At 41.0% G+C, this 21,537-nt stretch overlaps 1 protein-coding gene across 1 annotated transcript; it reads right to left on the bottom strand.

Annotated features, from left to right (window-relative positions):
* Positions 1-10,935: 10,935 nt before the first annotated feature.
* LOC141649848 (uncharacterized) lies at positions 10,936-11,490 on the bottom strand. Its single transcript, XM_074458523.1, has one exon. The coding sequence runs from the start codon at positions 11,488-11,490 to the stop codon at positions 10,936-10,938; it is 555 nt and encodes a 184-aa protein (XP_074314624.1).
* Positions 11,491-21,537: the final 10,047 nt, after the last annotated feature.

A 21,537-nucleotide genomic window follows, 5' to 3' on the forward strand; every position in this document is an offset into this window, starting at 1 on the left:
ATCTCCTCCGTTCATGTTGATCTTGTTCCGGGCCGATGCTTCCTTGAACTCAGGACTGTTCCGGTACTTGGTATATTCCTCATATGACGCACCTATAATCAATAAAATATCAATTATTAATTAATAGAGTTTCAAAATATGTAATAAATTTTAACTAATTACGGGTATTAAAAGAAACTAAATACCTTTCATGAAAGATGGCGCCTTCTTCCTCTTAGACACCTTATACATGTTGTCCCTTAGCCTCTTCTTGCCAATGTCATTATACCTTTGCCAAACTAGGCGCTCAAGGTCGGTTGGCCAATAGAACACACGCTACAAAAAGTAAACACATGGATGAGAAACAAATTAATAATAAGGTAATTAGAATAAATAAATTATATTTTATTATAAATAGATACCCGGAAGTTGTTGAACCACATCTCCTTATCTTCATCAGTAGCGTTACTCCAACAAGTAACGCCGTGTGTCATGTTCTCTTGGGTGCTAGTAGTCACACCACGAACAACTGTTTGACTTCTAAACCTGAAATCAAACATGTTAAAAACATAATTATATAGGAAAAAAAAAATAATGTATAATTAACATATGTCTAAAAAAAGTCATTTATTACTAAATAAAAAAATTACAAACTAGAATGAATAAAAAATTACCAAAGGCCATTCGGATCAGGATCATCCTGCCGTCAGTTGATCGGGGTATAGCAACCTCCTCCTCCTCCTCACTCACCTCCGTAGTAGAACGGTCAACGTCCTCCTCCTGCTCCCGGGAGCTACTACCTCCCTCACTATAGCCTCCCCGCTGCCTACCTCCTCCACGAGCCATGTGTACTACAATTGAATAAAAAGTGTTAGCAAATATTACAGGATAATTATTATAAGATACAAAAAAATAAAACCTAATAAACAGATATAAAAGAAAAAATAAAACGCTAATAATTGTTTCCAAAGTTTGATATGTATACTTTCAATACCTTCTCTTACTCATCATCATCATCATCCTCATCTTCTTCTTCTTCTTCTTCTTCTTCTTCTTCTTCTTCTTCTTCTTCTTCTTCTTCTTCTTCTTCTTCTTCTTCTTCTTCTTCTTCTTCTTCTTCTTCTTCTTCTTCTTCTTCCTCTTCCTCCTCCTCTTCTTCTTCTTCCCCCTCTTCTACCCCATCCCTCTCCTTATCATTCTCTTCTTCTTCCTCTTCTAACTCCTCCTCCGCTTCTATCTCATTTGCATAAATAATTTCATCATGATCAACTGGGACAAAACTCAAGTTTCGATACAACCTCTTCTTGGAAAAAAGATGTATCAACTTCTGATCGTGCCTTTGTTTTAAAAACGGCCCACCATTGCTTTTGTTGTCTATCATTACTCGTGCTCGGAAGAGATGCAAATTAAACTTGATGAGCTTGTTGTGCAAGTATAAATGGGTCATATTTAGAGTAGGTTCGAGTATGATTCACTTCCACGAGTTTGTAACGATCATGGACTCTCGTTCCAGCTACGGAATTATCCCTCCATTGAATCTTGAATAAGACGGTTTTATAACTCCGATCCCGGCCATTGTAGCACAACTCAAAGATATCCTCTAATATGCCATAATATTCATTGCCATCAAGAGAAGAAATAGTAACGCCGTAGTTGCATTTAGCCTTACTTTTGCCATAGTCAAATGTTTGAAACTTAAACCCATTAACTGAATATCGATTCCACGTCACAACCTTTCGAGAAGGACCCAAAGCCAAGCTTCTTATCACATCATCTTGAATATTTAGCTTACATACATGCTTCCGAAACCAGGCTGGAAATTGATCCTCATGCTTATGCCAAACATCCTCTCTGTTCACATTTGGGTGTTCTTTAATGAAATCTGTCACAAATTGAGCTTCATATGGCTCCAAAACCTCACAATTAGATAGCACATAAAGGTGGGCACGGTTATACTCCTTGTCATCCAGAAATCTTGTTCCCCCAGCTGATGAACACCCTATTTCATCCTGCATTTGGAAACACTTGGGTATACTTGTGTCTAGTTCATCCGCTTCATCAATATTCAAGTATTTTGCTTTGGTCTCAATATGTTTTTCAAAATAAAGAGAGCAAAAATTGGCAATCTCTTCCGTTAGGTAGGCATTGCATATAGAACCTTCCACATGAGCTTTATTACCAATTTTTTTCTTCACATGATTAAGAAACCTTTCGAAAGGATACATCCACCTATATTGGACGGGTCCACCAACTTTAGCTTCATATGGCAAATGGATAGGTAGATGCTCCATCGAATTGAAAAAGAAGGCGGAAATATCATCTCAAGTTTACACAAAATTTCTGGTATTTGGTCTTCTAAACGACGCATGTCCTCAATCGATATCGTGGAGGAACATAAATCTATAAAAAAATGACTTATTTCTCAGAATCGCATTCCAAATCGTAGTCGGGAGTAAATTTTTAAAAGCCACGGGTAATAAGCGCTCCATGAAAACATGACAATCATGACTTTTCAACCCTTTCAACTTCAGTTCCTTCAAATCAACACAACGGCTCAAATCGGATGCATATCCATCAGAAAACTTCAAGTTTCCTATCCAATCGCACAATACCTTTCTTTGAGCTTTGTCAAGAGTAAATATGGCTTTTGGTTTAGCCCCATCCTTACGAATATGAAGTTTAGGACAATCACAAAATTTCTTCAATTCTATTCTTGAATTAATATCATCACGTGTCTTTCCTTTTACATCCATAATCGTATGAATAAGTAACTCAAAGAAGTTCTTCTCTATGTGCATCACATCTAAATTGTGTCCGATCAACATTGTTTTCCAAGAGGGAAGCTCCCAAAAATACTTCTTTTAAACCAACTATTTTTTTCTTTTTCAACTCTTTAAACTCTTCTTCATCCCATCGACAGTTGATGGCAAATCACATACAGACCTCCCATATCTCATCCCCTTGAGTCGAACCGAGCATTGTCACGCACCTCCTTACCTTTTAAGAAAGATTTCTTGTTCTCTCTATGAATATGTCCATCCGGTAAGAAACATCTATGACAATCAAACCAACTAATTTTTTTGGAATTAGGAAGATAAAATGCTTTACTCCTATCCATGCAATAAGGACATGCCTTTCGCCCAGCGGTTGCCCAACCTGATAGCATACCATATGCGGGAAAATCATTTATAGTCCATAACAATGAAGCTCTTAGTTGGAAATTTTGCTTCTTCGACACATCAAATGTTTCTACACCAACTTCCCACAAATACTTCAGTTCCTCCACCAACGGTTGTAAATAAACATCTAGATGGTTTTTTGGGTTATCAGGACCGGGAATAAGTAAAGAGAGGAAAATAAATTGTCTTTTCAGACAAAGCCAAGGAGGTAAGTTGTACGGCGTGGTCATTACGGGCCAACACGAGTACTTTCTACCAAACCCGACCAAAAGGGTCAAACCCATCCGTACACAAGCCAAGTCTCACATTGCGAGGTTCCTAGGCAAAATCGGGATATAACCTATCAAAACGCTTCCACTCCTCCCCGTCACTCGGATGACACATCTTTCCTGGTGTACGAGGATTTTCTTTGTGCCATCTCATTTGGTTGGCAAGATTTTTCGTGGCATACATTCTTTGAAGTCTAGGAGCTAATGGAAAATAAATTAATGTGTTTTCTGATATTGGTTTCTTTCTCTTTCCACTCCTTTTATTACCCTTCTTCCCCTTCAAAACAATATTTCCTTCACTTGTCTCATATCTATCCCTTTGACATTTCTTACATTTGTCAAGCAAAGCATCATCTTTCCAAAAAGCATACATCCTTTAGGACATGCATCAATCTTTTCATGTGGAAGTCAAGACCTTTCACCACTTTCTTGGTATTATAGAAATTTCGGGTCATAACATTATTATCGGGTATAACATCCTCAACCAACGTAGCAATACTATCAACGGCTTTAAATGGCATATTATACTCACATTTTAAAGAAACTATCCTGGATGCAACTTGTAACAATGTCATTCTACTCCCCTCATATAAGGTTTTTCGGAAGTACTTAGCATGTCCAAAAAGGCTTTTGCTCTTGGGTTTGGTTGTTCTTCATCAATCATTGGTACACGGTCGTCATTAATGAAATCATTAGACTGAAAGGCATCAAGTACCATTTCTCTATATGGGTTCTCATTTTGTTGGATTTGAGGCTCTTCGGGATAATATTTTTCTCATGGGAGATCCAATTGTAGTAGTTTGGAAAAAAAACCATTTGTAACAAGATGCTCTTCCACTTCAATGTCAAATAAATATTTTAAGTTTTTACATTTAGTACAAGGACACCTAAGTTTATGTTGTTCCAAATCATATGAATCTTGACATCTAGCAAATTCAATAAATCCACGAACTCCCTTTACAAATCTAGCGATAGGACGTTTCTTCTTATCTACTCTTTCTTCGTACATCCAGCTACGTTCAGATCTCTTCATTTTAATCTATAAGCAATATATAGTAAACTAACCATTTTAAATAATAATATTTAATTTCAACAAAAAAACAATGGTTATCTCATCCTCCATTTTATGCTAATTTCAAGATTTCAATTGGGTCCTTATCACTCCAACCTAAACCCATCAATGTACGTTTCAAGTCACTAGCAAACACACATTTGTGATTTATTAATGAGAAAAAATTCGCAAGAATTCCCCTTAGTTCTCCAAATACACAATGTGGAAAAGATACATATTCCACATATGTATTCAGAGAACATTGGAGAAAATTGCAACCAAATTCTTTTCTCATTAATAAAATCACAACTATGTGTTTACTACCTAAGTGACTTGAAACGCATAAAGACAAATCCCAAAATGGGGACTATTCAAGAATTGCTCATAATGAGTAATTCTTGAACGGGTACTAGGTCATTATATATTAAACAAGTTGTCAAAATTATAAGGCAAATTTATACAATCCCCTAATCAAATCACATTACTAATTTAACAAATTTATACATCATGCTCATTCTAACTTAATTTCGTTAATTATAAGGCAAATTTATACAATCCTAACATTATACTACCTTCATAAAACTATACTACCTTCAACAATACTACTTCAATATTACTAAAACTAAGTTACTACCTTCAATAATACTAATATTATCAAGATAACCTTCAATTACATCCCCTAATCAAATCACATTACTAATTTAACAAAAACCCCAATTTCTAACCCTAACTCAAATTAATTAACAAAAATGCTAATTAAATTACAACTACATACATTAATAAGCATCACTAATGTATAAATTACAACTAGATACTAAATAAGCATCACAACTTAAACAAAATATGAAGGATTGAAGTAATTAAATCAATTTGAGTCGAAAACAAACCTTTATTAAAAAGAAAAACAAAGGGTCGGTAGTGATGTGGTGATGTGGTGTGCGGATGGCGGCGGCGAGTGGTGGCGTCCGGTGGTCGTTGTAGTTGGTGGTGGCGTCGGGTCGTCGGGTTTCTTGTAGCTTTTTTTTTTTTTGGTTGATGATAGAATGAATGAAGGGGGACGGGGTGAAGAAATTGGCAAAAAAAAAAATAACAGGCGATTAGCGACCGTTTTTGGTCGCCAAATTGGCGTCGGGTATTGGTCGCTAAATTTGGCGACTGTTTTCGGTCGCCAAATTGGATAACTTTCGGTCGCCCGTGGATTTCATACAGATTTTTGGATAAAAAGCTACAGTCGCCAAATTGGCGACTGTTTTCCGTCTTCCGAGTTTTTTTTTCTGTCGCCAAATTGGCGACTGTAGCTTCTCTGTCGCCTTTGTCTTGTTTTCTTGTAGTGGATGTATGGGGTCCAATGAGCATCACCGCAAGGGAAAATTATGACTACTTCATCACTTTTACCGATGATTTAAGTAGATATGGGTATGTTTACTTAATCAAATATAAAAGTGAAGCATTTGAGAAATTTGAAGAATTTCTAAATGAAGTAGAGAACCAATTGATCAAAAGAATTAAAGCATTACGATCTGATCGTAGTGGCGAATGTCTAAGTAATGAATTTGATTATCGCATATGGATTATGACCTTGTGTCACTACCTATAACATCAAACTAATACGCGTCAAATTGAGTTGCCGAACTCACTTTTAGGGATTTGCAATCCAAAACGGACACATTATTTTAAACAAAGGGTCAACCTGGAGATACCTAAAATAGCAAGTTTATTTAACAAATGACATGGATCAGACACGCATATTACATGAATCAAGCTGCCATAATAGAGCTGGTCTTTTATGAGCTAACACGTCAGTATAGTCAAACTTCTATTACTTCACCATATATGTTTGTAACTCACAAAGCTATCTCTTAAGAAGATAGAAGTATTTCTAAGAGATAGAGTGGGAGTAGATCGTCACAAACATGACTTATAGTTAATGTGTTACTTTTTGAAAGTAATGGAACTATAATCTATTGAGATAGAGTGGAAGTAAAGTTCACATGTCTTATTGTTAATATGTTAATTTTCGAAAGTAATGGAATTATGACCTATTGAATGATCAATTGCATAAAAGCCATAGCATTACAATCCAAAAATTTTATACTCAAGAGTAGATTTAGTTTAAGACGACAGTCTCTTTAAAATAAACAGAGCTTTAGAGTACCTAAAAGCATAGATTGACATGAAGATATTAATCAAGATAAATCAGGTTAGGAATTACCACATTTTATTTTGATGAAGAATGGCAAATGATATTAAAAAATTCGCTTTTCTGGGAATTTAGAGAAGGATGTGTACGGAACACAAAACCTTTGATAAATATCTAAGAATCCTAACATATTATGCAAAGCTTACTTAAGCGATCCTAGAATGGTCTTAAGCAAGCATCAAAGGATTGTAATAATCATACTTTTCGTTCATGTGATAATTAAGAATGGTTTCATTCACATTGTTGAAGAATCATGTTTATACATGAAGTTAAGTGGGAGCCATAATTATTTTTCCATGTCTTATATGTTGATAACATATTACTCATTGAGAATAATGTACCAATACTCTCCTCTGTGGAAGAGTGATTGGGAGACTAGGAAAAGGTGTAATGTATTCTAGATTTCCGAATCTATGGGAGTATATTGGCCTAGAGTTGAGAGCCTTATGATGATGAGTTCTTTCATATATTAAACATCAACAAGGTGGAGTAGGTTATTCATATTGATGAAAGTGGAATTACTATGATAGAGTCATAGTCATTCACTGAACCTAAATAAGTTGTTGATCACATGAAATCGATTGCTAATGTTTCCGCCATTAGAACGATCATGTATGCCCCATGTTCCCTGGTGCCTTGGGTAGTTTCCCTATGATATCCATTCCCCACATCATAAATGACCATGGCGAAATGATGGGATGCAATGGCTTTGCTGGCTGATGAATGGTCGGGACTGCTCTTTGACACGAATTGCATCATTTGACGTAATTCATGGCATTTGCTCTCATCGTGGGCAAGAAATATCCATGTCTTAGAGCTTTCTTGGATAAACTCCTACCCTCAGCATGATTCCTGCACTCTCCACTGTGTATAGCATGCAACACTGTACGGGCTTCCTCCTTGTCCAGGCACCTAAGATAGTGCCCTGCCAAATATTTTCTAAAAAGCACATTATCTATTAACACAAACCCGGAGCCCTTAATCCTGAAACTCTGAGCCTCCTTCTTGCCTTCTAGGAGCTACTCGTCCTTCAACCATTCTACATTATATTTTCGCCAATCCGCTCCAATTACCGGTCCTCATCCGATACCAGGATTCCGGCTCCATTCACATGCGATGCTCAGGTTGCTATGTCCTGTTCATTTTGTTCCACCTCTTCTTATATTTCTGGGACTAGTACATGGGTAATGGGTATACTAGATAACTCTGCGGGCTTGAATGAATCCTCTAGCGTTGCTAGAGCATCTGCTTCCACATTCTGGTCCCTTGGGATCTGAGTGATCTTGAAGGACCTGAATTTCAGTTTCTGTTCCATGGCTACTTTTAGATAGGAGCTCATTTTTGAATCGCACGCCACGTATTCATTGTTCACATGGTTTACCACAAGTAGTGAATCACTGTATACCCTGAAGTTCTTGACATTGAGTCCCTGTGCCATCTGCATCCTGAGTATGAGTGCTTCATACTCTGCTTGATTGTTGGTGGCTTTGAATTCACACCGGATTTCTTGAACCATCATGTCTCCTTTTGGGGATCGAAGGATCATCCCCACGCCAGCTCTCGTGGCATTTGAGGCCCCGTCGATGTAAAGCGTCCAGGTATCATCTTCCTGGTTTACGCATAATGTTAATACCCTTTATCTGCCTCTGCCTATGTAGCAGGGCAGAAATCTGATGTGAAATATGCTAGTGTCTGGGACTTGATTGCTGTCCTAGGTTCAAATTGTAGGTCATACCCGCTCTAGTGGACTGACCATTTGGCCATTCTTCCCGATAAATCGGGTTTCCTCATAATCGTTTTCAGGGATAATTAGTTACTACGTGGATGGTATGGGACTCAAAATATGGATGCAGTTTATATGAAGTAGTGACTAGAGCAAGAACCAATTTTTCGAAGGATGTTTACCCGGTCTCTGCAGGAAGTAGAGACTTACTGATGTAATCTACTAGATGTTGTATCCTATATTGTTCCTTGACCAGGACGGGGCTTAATGCCACCTCTGTGACCGAAAAATACAAGAACAGTGGCTTCCCTTGTTCTGGCTTGGCCAACAGTGGTGGCATGCTGAGGTAGCATTTGAGTTCTCTGAACGCCTTCTAATGCTCTTTCGTCCATTTGAAATTTTGGGTTTTTCTCAGTATACCGTACAATAATTTGCATTTGTCTGAAGCTCGTGAGATGAATCTTCTAAATGCTGCTACCTTCCCTGCTAGCTGTTGTACGTCTTTAGGCTTCTAGGGTGATTCTAATTGGAACACCGCCTTGATTTTCTCTACACTAGCTTCAATCCCTCTATGCGTCACAATGTATCCCAGAAATTTTCCCGAGGACACCCCGAATAAACACTTGGATGCGTTTAGCATTATCTTGTACTTTCTTAGTGTTTTGAAGGTGTCTGATAGGTGTTCCGTGTGAATGCCAGCTTCTGTTGACTTCACCACCATATCATCAATGTATACCTCCATGATTTTCCTTATCTTCTGCTTGAACATCTTGTTCACTAGATGCTGGTAGGTAGAATCGGCATTTTTAAGACCAAAGGGCATTACGTTATAGCAGTATATACCCCGTTCTGATATGAATGTCGTTTTCTCTTGATCCTCTGGGTGCATTTTAATCTGTTTGTAACCACTCCAGGCGTCCAGGAAGGTGAGCATTTCATGCCCAGCTGTGGCGTCCACCATTGCATCGATATGTAGAAATGGAAAAGGGTCCTTAGGGCAGGCTTTATTCAAGTCTGTGAAGTCTACACAGACTCTCCACTTCCCATTATTTTTGGGCACCACTACTACATTAGAGAGCCATTCTAGGTAGATGGCCTCTCTAATTTTTCCTGATACCAGGAGGTTGTCTACTTCCTTGTTGATGACCTCGTTTTGTTCTGCTGCAAACTTCCTTCTAGGCTACTGCACTGGGGTGCAGCCTCGGTTCACACTTAATTTATGTGTGATTACGGATGGATCTATACCTACCAAATCATTGTGGGGCCAGGAAAAGCAGTCCATGTTAGCTTTAAGAAATTGAACTAGCTGATCTCGAAGTTTATCTGTACAACTTGCCCCAAACAGCACTGCTCTATCCGGGTGCGCCTCGTCCAGGTTGACCTGATCTAGCTCCTCTGAGGGTGGCTCTTTATATTCCTTCGAGGTGCACCGGCTCTGTAATTGCTATGGGGGGAGGTTGGTCGTGACCTTTAGGGCCTGCTTGTAACGGCTTCTGGATTCTTCTCGATCTCCCTTCACCATTACTACTCCCCACGGTGTTAGGTACTTGAGGCACTGACGATACGTTGAGGGAATGGCTTTCATTTGATGCAGCCATGGCCTTCCGAAGATGACATTGTAGGTTAATGGGCCATCGATAACCAGGTACCTCACCAACTTGTTGACCCCCTTTATATAGGTTGGAATAGTTATCTCTCCTACTAAATGTGTCGTCTCGCCACTGAATCCCACTAATGGTACAAATTTCTTTGCCATGTTTTCCTTATTGAAGCCCATTATCTTAAGAGTTTCGAACATGATGATGTTTACAGAGCTTCCGGTGTCTACCAGGACCTTTTTTACTGTACTGTTCCCGATAGATAATGTTATGATATGGGCATCGTGGTGCTGTTCTATTTCGTTCTGTGCGTCTGCCTCGTCGAATGTGACGGTTGGCAGATCACTTTGGCTTACTTTGCATGACATTTCTGGAGGATCCCCTTTACCTTTTGTGGACCGTCTCTTGGCCGCAGAATAAGTTAACCCTGATAACTCAGATCCACCTGTTATCACGTTAATAATCTTGGTGCAGATAGGTGGGGCAGAGGGAAGCACCTAGTTTGTTGTTTCCCTCTTGTCCTGCCTGCCCCCGCGTGGTAACAGGTTGTCCAGATTCCCTTTCCGTACCTGAAACTTGATTTCCTTTCGGAGAATAGCTTCCGTTTTGTGCCCTATATCTTGGTGATATTCGCATTTCTTGCTACGGTCTCTATCGTCGTTTGCCCTCTCTTCCGTTGTGGTTTAGGCCACCTCACCTGGTCGCCGAAGTCCCTTAATGCTTTCAGCAGTCCCTCGATACTTGTAGTGAACCCGTATTCGGCCAATCTGGGTGGATACTTTGAATTATCCCTCTGCTGGGACTTTTCTGCAACCTTGCTGATGTTTGGTCTGTTGTATGGGTTGGCTTTCTTCTCCCTCTTTTCATTGGGAACTTTTCTGTTTGCTCTATCGGGAAATAGCATCCCTTTCCTGGACAAAATATCCTCTTCCAGCTTTAGCACAGCTGTAGCTCGCTGCTGTACTTCCTCGAATCTTTCGCAGGGTGCATAGTTAGCTCTTTGTATAAATCTGAATCCTTGTCCAAGCCCTGTTGAAAAGCGTTAACGACTGTGGATGTGTCGCAGCCTCGTATTGCTACTTTTTCCGCGTTGAATCTTATAACATAATCCTTAATTGATTCCTCAATCTCTTGTACGATCCTGTAAAGATCGCTAGGTTGCTTTTGAGTTCTCCTGCTGCTCGCGAACTGCTGGTTAAAGGCGTTAACCAGATCGGCAAATGAGGATATAAATATGTTAGGGAGGCTAACATACCACTTTAACGCTGGCCCTGATAATGTCGACTCAAATCCCTTACACATACAGGCCTTATTGGATGCCCTTGCTGCTGTGGTATCCATCATTTTCTGCTTATACTGGCTTACGTGATCGCATGAATCTGCGGTCCCATCAAAGAGAGTCGTCGTAGGGACGCTGAATCCCTTGGGTAAAGCTACAGCTGCAATGGCGTTTGTAAAGGGTGAATCGGCATATCTATCAGGTGTTGCCATCACTATAGGGGGTGGCATTCCTAGGATCCTCTTGAGGATGCTGCGTAACTCCTGGTACTACTCCTCTATATAAGCTTCCCTGCCTAATGGTTTCCCATGCATTAGTTGCTGCTGATACTGGTCCAGCTAGGTTATGGCGTTCGATTACCGGTGTTGTAGGTAACTGGGGCGTTTCCTTTTCTGCACCGCTTACCCATGCATATTCTGGTCTAATCGATACTGGCTTCACTGCTATTGGAACTGCTGATCCCAACTGAATCTTTAAATTCTGTTGTGCCCTGACACCAGCGCCAGAGTGAGGGTCAGGATAAAAGAATTTGTCTAGAGGCAGAGTACCTGACACGGGTGTTGGTCTTGTGGACATGGGCCACGTCTCCGTCTGTGGATTTGGGGCCACCTACCGGTCCGTAGTCACGGGCCACCTGCACGCCAGGCCAATCTGTGGACATGCAGCGGTCTATTGAAAGCCACGCTCGGCAGCGTAAAGATGCTTTCGACCGGATCATTTTAGGTCAGTCGGTTTCGTCTCGGTAAGGGTCTCGAAACGATTATAGATGTTCGGAGTCGCCACCAAGCATTTGTGGGATGCCTGGAACCCGTTCGAATTCCACTTTATACCTCGGTCAAATCGAAGCACAAAGCAGCGTTTGACATAGGTACTAAAGATAAGGAAATCGTCCCTCTTTAGCATCCTATCTCTAGAATGACTCTCGTACGACCTGGATAAGGTCGTCCACTATCAAAAGTTTCCAAGTAAGAGGTGAAGGTACGTATTGGGAAGCCCTTTAATCAGACACCCGATCCCGCCAGCGGTAGCGGCCTCTACTGATCGATCTTGGTTGGTTGAATGCAAAAGTTGATAAAACGGTTTAAATGCATGAATGCGCATCCAATAATTTAAACCTAACATGTGAGAGCTTTCTAAGTCGGTTGATTTAATCCAAGTATCAAGTATAAGATGTCGAGTTGGATTAATGATTGATTTGCATGCAAGACGGAAATTAAACATCCATTTACCGTATTATGTTTAGGGTGCATAACGTGATCCATTTGTCTTAGTAAAGCGTTTTGCGAATATGAGTTTGAATAAATGAATAATCATCTGATCCGTCCAATATCCGGGCTAATCGGAGTCGGAATCGTCCTAGACTAATGCTGGCAAGGGAACAGGCCCTGTACCAGACAACTACATGAGGCGCTAGCTAGCCGGCGGTATAAAGAGGCCTCCCCTGGTTCTGAAAATGGGAAAGAAAAGGCCTGCTTGAGGCGCGGGTCAGCCTACGGTTATATGCCGTGTTCTGACCTTTGAAAACGTTATAAAACGCATTGAAAAATGGGTGTTTGAACCCAATTTGATTTGAAAGGGTCGTTTAGACCGCATTTGTTGATTTGAAGTAGACTCGAATAATCATCATTATTTTGATAATATTCGGTGTCGGGTTCGACTTGACAAACTTGACATGAATAGTTTTGAAAATAATTATGAACTAATTGTTTTAAGTTCATTTGAATGTAACTAGTCAATGCTCATCATCGTACCCGGGTTAAAATCCGGCATGGTATGTAGAACCAAAGATGACTTTGTGTTGGGGACTAATATGTTTGTTTTGAAAATGTAAAGAAATGATGAAAGGCTTTAAAATACCTCCCAAAATGTAAAGAAATGAAATAAAAGGTTTTAAATACCTTTTGAATGTCATTAACCAAATATTATCATCGAAACACGGATTTGACCGTCATGGTATGAGGAACCAAGGGTGAAAAATGTTTTATGGTTAAAACAAATAAAATGAAATAAAAAAGGTTTGAAAATATTTGAAATGGTAAAAACCGATTACAAATATGAAAATGAATTAAAGGGAAATGACGAGAACAAACACGGTTGATCTCTGATCTGGACACCCCAGTTAGGCGCGGGCAAGCCGGCGAACCAAGGGGCTTCTGTCTTAGGCCAAAAATCAGTTTTGGCTCGTTTATTGCATGTTTTAGTTCATGTTATGCATGTTTTAGCATGCTATAGTCATGAAACAAATGAAAACATGATAAAAAGAGGATTTTTACATCCTCATACTTACATGTTTGGTTATGGCGAGTGACCGACGTAAGTGTAACAACTGTGTTTTAAGATTAGTGACGGTGTAGTGGTCGAAGTGGTCGGTCAAGTGATTTAATGCACGATGACGGTACCAAAAAATGTGTAAGGCTTGTATTTACGATCGGTAGGTCGTAAATACGCGTCGGATTGTGACTTAAGAAGTCGAGTCGAGAATTTTAAGGGAGAAAAGAGGGGGCGGACGCTCGCGTAAGTCTCAAATGGGGGGCATTTGAGGGGTATTTATAGGGAAATGAGTGGTTGTGTGAGTTTTGAGCGACGTGGCCACCTGGGCTGCTCAAAGAGGCGCGAGCCACGTCACGGGTCTTCGAGGTGTGTTGTCACTTTCACAAAAACGCAATCATGATTTGTTTTATCCTAGGTTTTGTAGTCATATGTTTGGTACTTGACCAAACATAAATCCGGGAAAACTTAAGGTAGAAGGTTTGAAATGTTTTGTTTTTGGTGGTCTACTCGGTTTGACTCGTTGTTGGAGTCGGGATTTGAATTTTTGGATCGGTTTTTGGTCCAGTTTCGGTTTTGACTCTAGTTAGTGTCATTGTGACCCCGTTGTCGTGCATTAAACACTCCAGGTATTTTTGAAATGTTTTGACAAGTTTTATTTTTGAAATCGTTTTAAATTTTCCGACGTAAAGTTGTACACAAACTGTCGATCAAACGCCACGATCCAAAACATGTTGTAGTCCGATAATCATCTGTTGTTTGTTGGACTCTCAGCAGATACTGGGTATTTACAGAGCCCCCACTTTGACTGAGGCTTGGACAAGGCGAAAGTCAAGGTAGAGCCCCCAGGTCAATCGAAGATTATAACCTGGAGACCCATGCGACGTCGAGGCGGCTCGAAAGGATTCGGGCCAAGGACCTGCCATCGGGAAGGGCAACGCCGAGGCGACTCGAGGGTACGAGTCAAGGACCTGTCGTCGGGAACAGTTTAGAGTCTGTCGATTATCCGTGCGGGTCGTTTAAAGTCCGTTAGACTACGTGTGAAGGCTCGCCAGCCATAAGAAGGAGTCATACCTAAGGCATCTTCGGATATGTCCTTGAGTGTTTGCGGACAAAGGCTCGCCAGCTGTGACAAGGAGTTCCAACCGAGGCGTCTTCGGGATATGTCCTTGGGTGTATGCGGACAAAGGCTCGCCAGTTGCGACAAGGAGTTGTACCCGAGGCATCTTCAGGATATGTCCTTGGGTGTATGCGGACAAAGGCTCGCCAGCTATGGTGCGTAGTAAGCCTCGCCAGCCATGGCGCGTAGTAAGGCTCGCCAGCCATGGCGCGTAGTAAGGCTCGCCAGCCATGATAATTTTACTCACAAATCATCCGTCAATCTTAAGCAATTTAATTAACTCGTCTCGGCATACGATTAATTAAATAATTAATTAAGAGTATTACCCTATAGGTATGACCTCAGGGTATCAACTGATCATTACCGATCATTACCGATATGTGTAGACCAGTTGACTGTAAAATATTAGTTTCCCTCTTGTATTCTTAAACATGAGATTTAAACATGTGATCATCATGATCGACAATTGTTATCGCATTATTGTCGGAGGACACTTATTCCAACATTTGTGTCTGTGCATTGTCACCTATCTCTTTTGGGGTGGCCTGTGTCGATCTATATGATATCCTTTGGTCATATGGGGAGCAAGTTACGTTCAGATGTTTGGATAGTACGCGGGCGATGGGACAAGCTTGATGATATCAGGAGACGAGTCTAGTTGGAGAGAAGTGTATAGATGTCACGAGTTGTAATTTATTTATTCATTTGTTTACGTTCATGTAATTCATTAAACATTACATTAATAAAATGTTCTTTGATTGGAGTTTTGAAACACTACCTCAGGAAACAGAGATGGTAACACTCCAATTATCTTGGCCGGATAGATGGGGTGTTACAGGTCTCAAATTGGTGGTATGAAAACTCTCCAGCCATGGCGCGTAGTAAGGCTCGCCATCCATGGCGCGTAGTAAGGCGGCTTGCCAGCCATGGCGGTCGGTTAATTGACCGTGAGAATAGCCGCGTCAAATGGGCTAGTTTTGAAAGTAGCAAACTCGTGATGCCGCCGTGAAAATAGCAAATTTTAAATTTCACCATCAATGTTGTTGAAATAAGCGGGTTCCGTGAAGCTGCCTCCTGTTGGTATTTGAAGGAATAGTGACTTTGAACTTCCACTACTCGTTTGTTTGAATTTGCAGTGGCGGTTTTGATCGCCGTTTGTTTGAATTTTGAAGGCAATAGCAAATTTTAAATTTTGCTATCACGTTTGGAGTGACGGTTTATGTGCCGCCGTTGACATGTTATGGAAATAGTAAATTTGGAATCTTCAATATTGATTGAAGTGACGGTTTATGTGCCGCCGTTGACATTTGATGGAAATAGTGAATTTGGAATCTTCACTATTGATTGAAGTGACGGTTTATGTGCCGCCGTTGACATTTGATGGAAATAGTGAATTTGGAATCTTCACTATTGATTGAAGTGACGGTTTATGTGTCGCCGTTGACATTTGATGGAAATAGTGAATTAAGAATCTTCACTATTTATTGAAGTGACGGTTTATGTGCCGTCGTTGACATTTGGTGGTGAAAATAGCGGAATTTAATTTACAACCATTATTTTGGAAATGACGGTTTTAATTGCCGTCGTTTGAAGAAATAGCGAATTTTGAATTTTCACTATTATTTTGAAATTGAAGAAAATAGTGAATTTTGAATTTTCATTATTATTGGCGGTTTTGATCGCCGTTTGTTTGAAATTTTTGAAAATAGCGAAGTTTGAATTTTCACTATTATTGACGGTTTTGATCGGCGTTTGTTTTTGTCTTTGAGAACGACGATTTTTGATATCGTCAATGAAAATTTAAAGTTTGTTATGTGGAAATTGGGCTAAAGCCCAAAATTCGCTGAAAGCGTAAGGGACGCCTGATTGAGGCGCGAGCCACCTGGCGAGCCAAAGGGGCTTCCCTTTTTTCAGTAAAAAGACTCGAGGTTGGACTGCATTTCATTCCTCATTCATCTTCAACCTTCGACACAAAAACCCGCAGAAATTGCCATTGAAGGACCTTTGCTAGCTTCCGTTAGTGCCATCAACAATAATGCCGTCTCAAGGTATGCATTTCCTCTCGAACCCATTTGTTTTTGTTGATCTTTAGCTTAATTGAATTAGGGCGAAGTTTTACCCTAGAAAATCGATTTGGGCGTTTTTGATTGAGCCCCTTTCGAGTGAAATTGATGATTGCATTAGGTTAGAAACCTGTTTAGGAGTATAGGGGTGCTTCTAGTTTGCATTTTGGTCCTCGTTCCCGCTCCCCGTGCTTGAAAAACGTGAGTGAGGTGAGAAACCGTCTCATTTCACAATGCCAAGTTTATTTGCTTGGATAATGGGTCCCACTAGGTTGCATTGTAGTCGGAAAAGATCATTTTTGCCATTGTGGACCTTTGTTAGGTATTGTGGGCAAAATTGGAATTTTTACCTTTTGCGACGGTCTTATGTCTGACAAAATAAGTGTCTGTTTGAGCTTAAATTGAGTCAGTTTGCCTTGAAATGGACCTTATTGGTAGTTTAGGTCGCCTTGAGGTGTGATAAAATCACGTTTGCCTTTTTGCGGTCGTTTTGAATTTTTGACGGGTTTGTGCTCAAATTAGCGCATGAATTGCCTTTTCGAGCCGTAGAAAGATTTCCCATTGCCTTGGGAATGTATTTTTGGATCGTTGGCGGACCTTGTATGGGTCTTGAAACGCCACTTTTTTTTTGTGGTGGTTTTGACTCGTCTTTTGCTTGAAAAGAGCGGCGAGTCGTTTTTTGTGCTTTTTTGTTTTTTGTTTTTTTTGAAAGGTTTTGTTTGGTTGGATTTTGGGTGGGACTGCCCTTGTTTTGCTTTGCTGGTTGTGTTGTTTGGGTTTGTCTTTTTTTTACGCCGTCATAATGCCGAAATTTCGGCTGACGTTTTTTGTTTATTCTTTTGATCGCATGGTACCATTTAGGACATATGGGGTCCGTTGTTGAGGTACTAGAGGAGGAAGATGATCCTGGAGGGGAAGAGACGATCGAGGAGGCTGCCGGATTTGAGGCGGTGGTGGAGGATGCTTCCGTAGAGGAGGAGAGGCGACTGATGTGGCCGGCTTGTCCTTTTCATTGTGGCTCATAGACAGAATGGCTGATGATTGGGGGTCAGCACCGGGGTGGTGCTTCGCATCACGGTTTGGCCTCCTCATCATCCGAAGTCTGCAAGACGCTGTCTTCATTTTTGTCGTGGAGCAGGAACGAGGTATTACCGTCGTGGTAACCACCTCTGCTTCCGTTGTTGCTCCTCTATTTCTTATGTCGCTCCTTTTCTTTTCTGTTTGAGAGGATAGAGAGTGCGTAGTTCTGTAGGTGGCGGATAGCCTCCAATTCGTTGTCTTAGGCCAGTGTCTGTATGATAGATAGTTGTCTTAGGCCAGTGTCTGTATGATAGATGGTAGTCTTAGGCCAGTGTCTGTATGATAGATGTCTGTACTTGATCCTGTTTGTACGGTCAGTTGTCCATATCAAACGTGTGTCGATGAATTTTGCGTGAGGCGGTTTGTATATATATATGTTTTTGGATTGTGGTTCATTTTGTGATTTTGGCTTTTTTTGTGTTGTGTTTCGGAGGAGCGCTGTCCGCTGTTGATTCCCCTTTTTGCTTCGCGCCAGTTCCTGCATCGTTAGTGTGGAAAACAGGCAACAGGTAGCACGTATGCATAAACGTAAGCACGTAAAAAGCATTTGAACAAAAATTAACCAAGATGACTTGGAGTTAAAATTTGAAATTTTGAAAATTGATATGACATTTGAAAATTCCGCGACAAGTCGTCACGTTGGATAAAAGAAATTAATTTGAAAAATTGAGCAATTAACTCGTGTCTTGAATTAAATTGCATCGAAAATTATCGAAATTGATTTGTGACTCGAAAAATTCATACTCAAACCGTCACGGATGAATTTTAGAAAAGATTTTTACGAGCATATTTTATTTTTGAGGTCAAGACTCGAATTTGTGAGTGCTTGAAATTTGAAGGAAATTGACGTCGTGTTATCAATTTTCGATTTTGTTTTGATGGAGAATTGTGAAAAAGTGAAAAAATTTCGGATTTTCGACTGACATGAAAACGATCCGTTGCGGATCGAGGCGACTAGCCCTTCCCCCCTTAAAAAAAGAAAGAAAAATCCGTATGTTTAAAGCTGCGTCATTGAAACCGTGTCGGATTTCGTAAAACGCGAAACTAGGAAATGTGAGTGTGTGGAAACAAAAAAAAAATGTCCTGGATCATCCCAAAGAGGCGCGAGCGTCCTGGCGGGAGGTTTGAGGTGTTAGGAGAAAACACAAGTTGAAAGAGACAAGTCAACAGCGGGAATCTTTGGGAAGCCTCAAAGAGGCGCGAGCAGCCTGGCGATAGAAGCCGGCTCTCCCCTTTTTCTGAAAAACGCGCTGGTCATTTTTGTATAAATAGTGATGTTTGCGCTTCATTGTTTCATCATACGAAACACAAAAACATCTCGACAAAACTTCTTCTTCTTCTTCCACAAAATATTTCATGGATGCTTTTGAGAACGCATTACGACAATGGTGCCGGGATTTGTCGCCTCCCGAAAAGTATCAACTCATTTGCACAGGAGTTGGTCAATTGTTGGTGCTTCGTCAAGTCAAGGTGCAACCTTCATTTCTTGAAGCATGTTCTCGGTTTTGGGATTCGAAACACCATGTTTTCGTTTTCCCGAAAGGTGAGATTTGTCCTCTTGCCGAAGAAGTTGGAGCCATTGGTGGGTGGCCGGGTTGTGTTCCGGTGCTTCCTCCGACTCGGTTGTGCTACAAGGAGAAATTCCGTTCCATGTTGGGTTTGTCGACAAGTCGAGTCAACTTTCTTCTTGCTCCACATGGTGTGGATATGCTGGCTCTTATCAAAAAATTTTCAAATCGATTTGATGCCAATGTTTCGGAGGTGGCTAGGAGAAGGGCTCTTGCCTTTTGCCTTGTCCATGTGTACCTATTTGTTGATGTCTTGAAGAAGGAGGGGCCAAAATGCTATGGTAGCATGACCCTTATTTATGTGGTTGAGCAAATGGAGCATGGTAGAGATCCATCATGGTTGGTGCTTAGAGAGATCATCCAAGCTTTGGATAAGGAAGGCTCTTGTGAAGAAGCTCCCTTCTTCGGATCCCCAAGGATCCTTCAAGTGTGGCTATTGGAGAGGCTAATGTATGTAGAGCCTCCGGTTAATCCTTTTTCTTATTCCTTCCGTCACCTTACCATGAGGAAGAAGTTGTACCCGGATAGTTTTGCTTCTACCGAGGCTTATTGGGCCGCGAGATTGGCGGAGGAGGGTGGTCCTCACATCCGTTGGGTGGTGCCGTGGTGGCACTTGAGGTCCTTCACGGGGTTGCCCACTTCGGGTGCTAGTCCTCGTTCCTTGATGGTGGTGGGTTTGAAGGTTGCTTCCTTCATATATCCCGAAAGGCTCATGAGGCAAATGGGGCGTCAACAAAAGGTGCCCGCTCAAGATACCCTTGTCCAAGAGAATGTTTTCCGGAACTCCGAGCTTGTGGAGGTCTTTGAAAGGTGGTGGGCCACTCGGCCGCTTTGGGAGGTACCAAACCCCGTTGCCATGACATGGGTGACTCCCGCTTATGTCAAATGGTCATGTGCTCCATCCTTGGAAGAGAGGTCCAAATTTCGTAAGGACGAGGTTGTTGAGTTGAAGTATCGAGAGGTTGGCAAGGCCAACCGTGCCTTCTTTGAGGAGTATGTTGATGGAGCTACCCCCGATGTGATGAGATTATCGAAGAGGAGGAGTTCCGGCCCCAAGAATGTGGTGGGCCGTGCATTGGCTCTTTTTTGGTCGAACATGAGGTCTTGTGCAAGACCGGAGGCCGTCGCCGTCTTAGATCCGTTGAGGATCCGTTCCGAGGAGGAAGTCCATACTAGGTAGGCCAACAAGAAGAAAAAGGGGAAGATGTACCCCGAGGGAAAAGGCAAGGGTAGAATGGAAGAGTGAAGACCTCCATTACCCGTTTTATTATTATGTTGTATTATCGTTGTGAGTTTTTATTATCTTGTACTAGCTAGTTATTGTGTGTTTTGTGCTAGTTTTATTATGTGAGGTGTTTTAGTTGACACCTTAGCTTCTACAAGTTGTAGACACGCTGAGCTTTATTTATTGTTGAAATTGTAATCCCTCCCATTATTAATTAAATAAGAGGATTGCTCGTGTCGAAAATTTTGAACGCTTGTTTCTTCCATCCATTTTGTAAAGGCAATTCGATTTAAATTATCCTAAACATTTGCATTTGGGAAAGTGGTATCTTGTGGAAAGGGAGAAAGGCTTATTTTTGTATTTTGTTGGGAAGGGGAATGGTTGTATTTTGATTGTGGGAATGGTTTTTTTTTTTATTGTGGGAATGGTTGTATCCTTCTTGTGTAAGAAAGGACTCCCTACGTATTCACCTGAAGAGGTGAAATAAAACCATGATCGTAGTTCGAAATGTTTTGTAAATTTTGATTGGGTATTGTGGTTGTATCCCTCATGCATAAGAGGGACTGTCTACGTATTCACCTGAAGAGGTGGAATCAAACCATGCTCGTAGTTCAGGGGTTTTTGGTTTAGTGCAAATAGATGTTGCGTTTGACAGATCAAAGGACATTCGAAACGGGCAAGGTGCCGCAGCTTAGACTAGATAAAACCTGCAATTTCAAATCAGAACACATTGAGGAACTTGATTGAAAAGGGGTTGAGGTGGCTGCTAGTTGTAAAACTAGGCTTAGGTCGTCGGTTGCTAGGGTTCAAGGGTAGTATTTCTTGAGTTGGTTTAGGTTGGTCGGGTTTGTAAAATCCTCCCCATCTAGGTCACTCAGTCTCACTGCACCCCCCGAAAGTATTTTCTTGACCAGGTATGGCCCGGCCCAGTTGGG

Source organism: Silene latifolia, chromosome 1 (genome assembly GCF_048544455.1).
Source record: "Silene latifolia isolate original U9 population chromosome 1, ASM4854445v1, whole genome shotgun sequence".
In the NCBI taxonomy this organism is placed as follows: Eukaryota; Viridiplantae; Streptophyta; class Magnoliopsida; order Caryophyllales; family Caryophyllaceae; genus Silene; species Silene latifolia.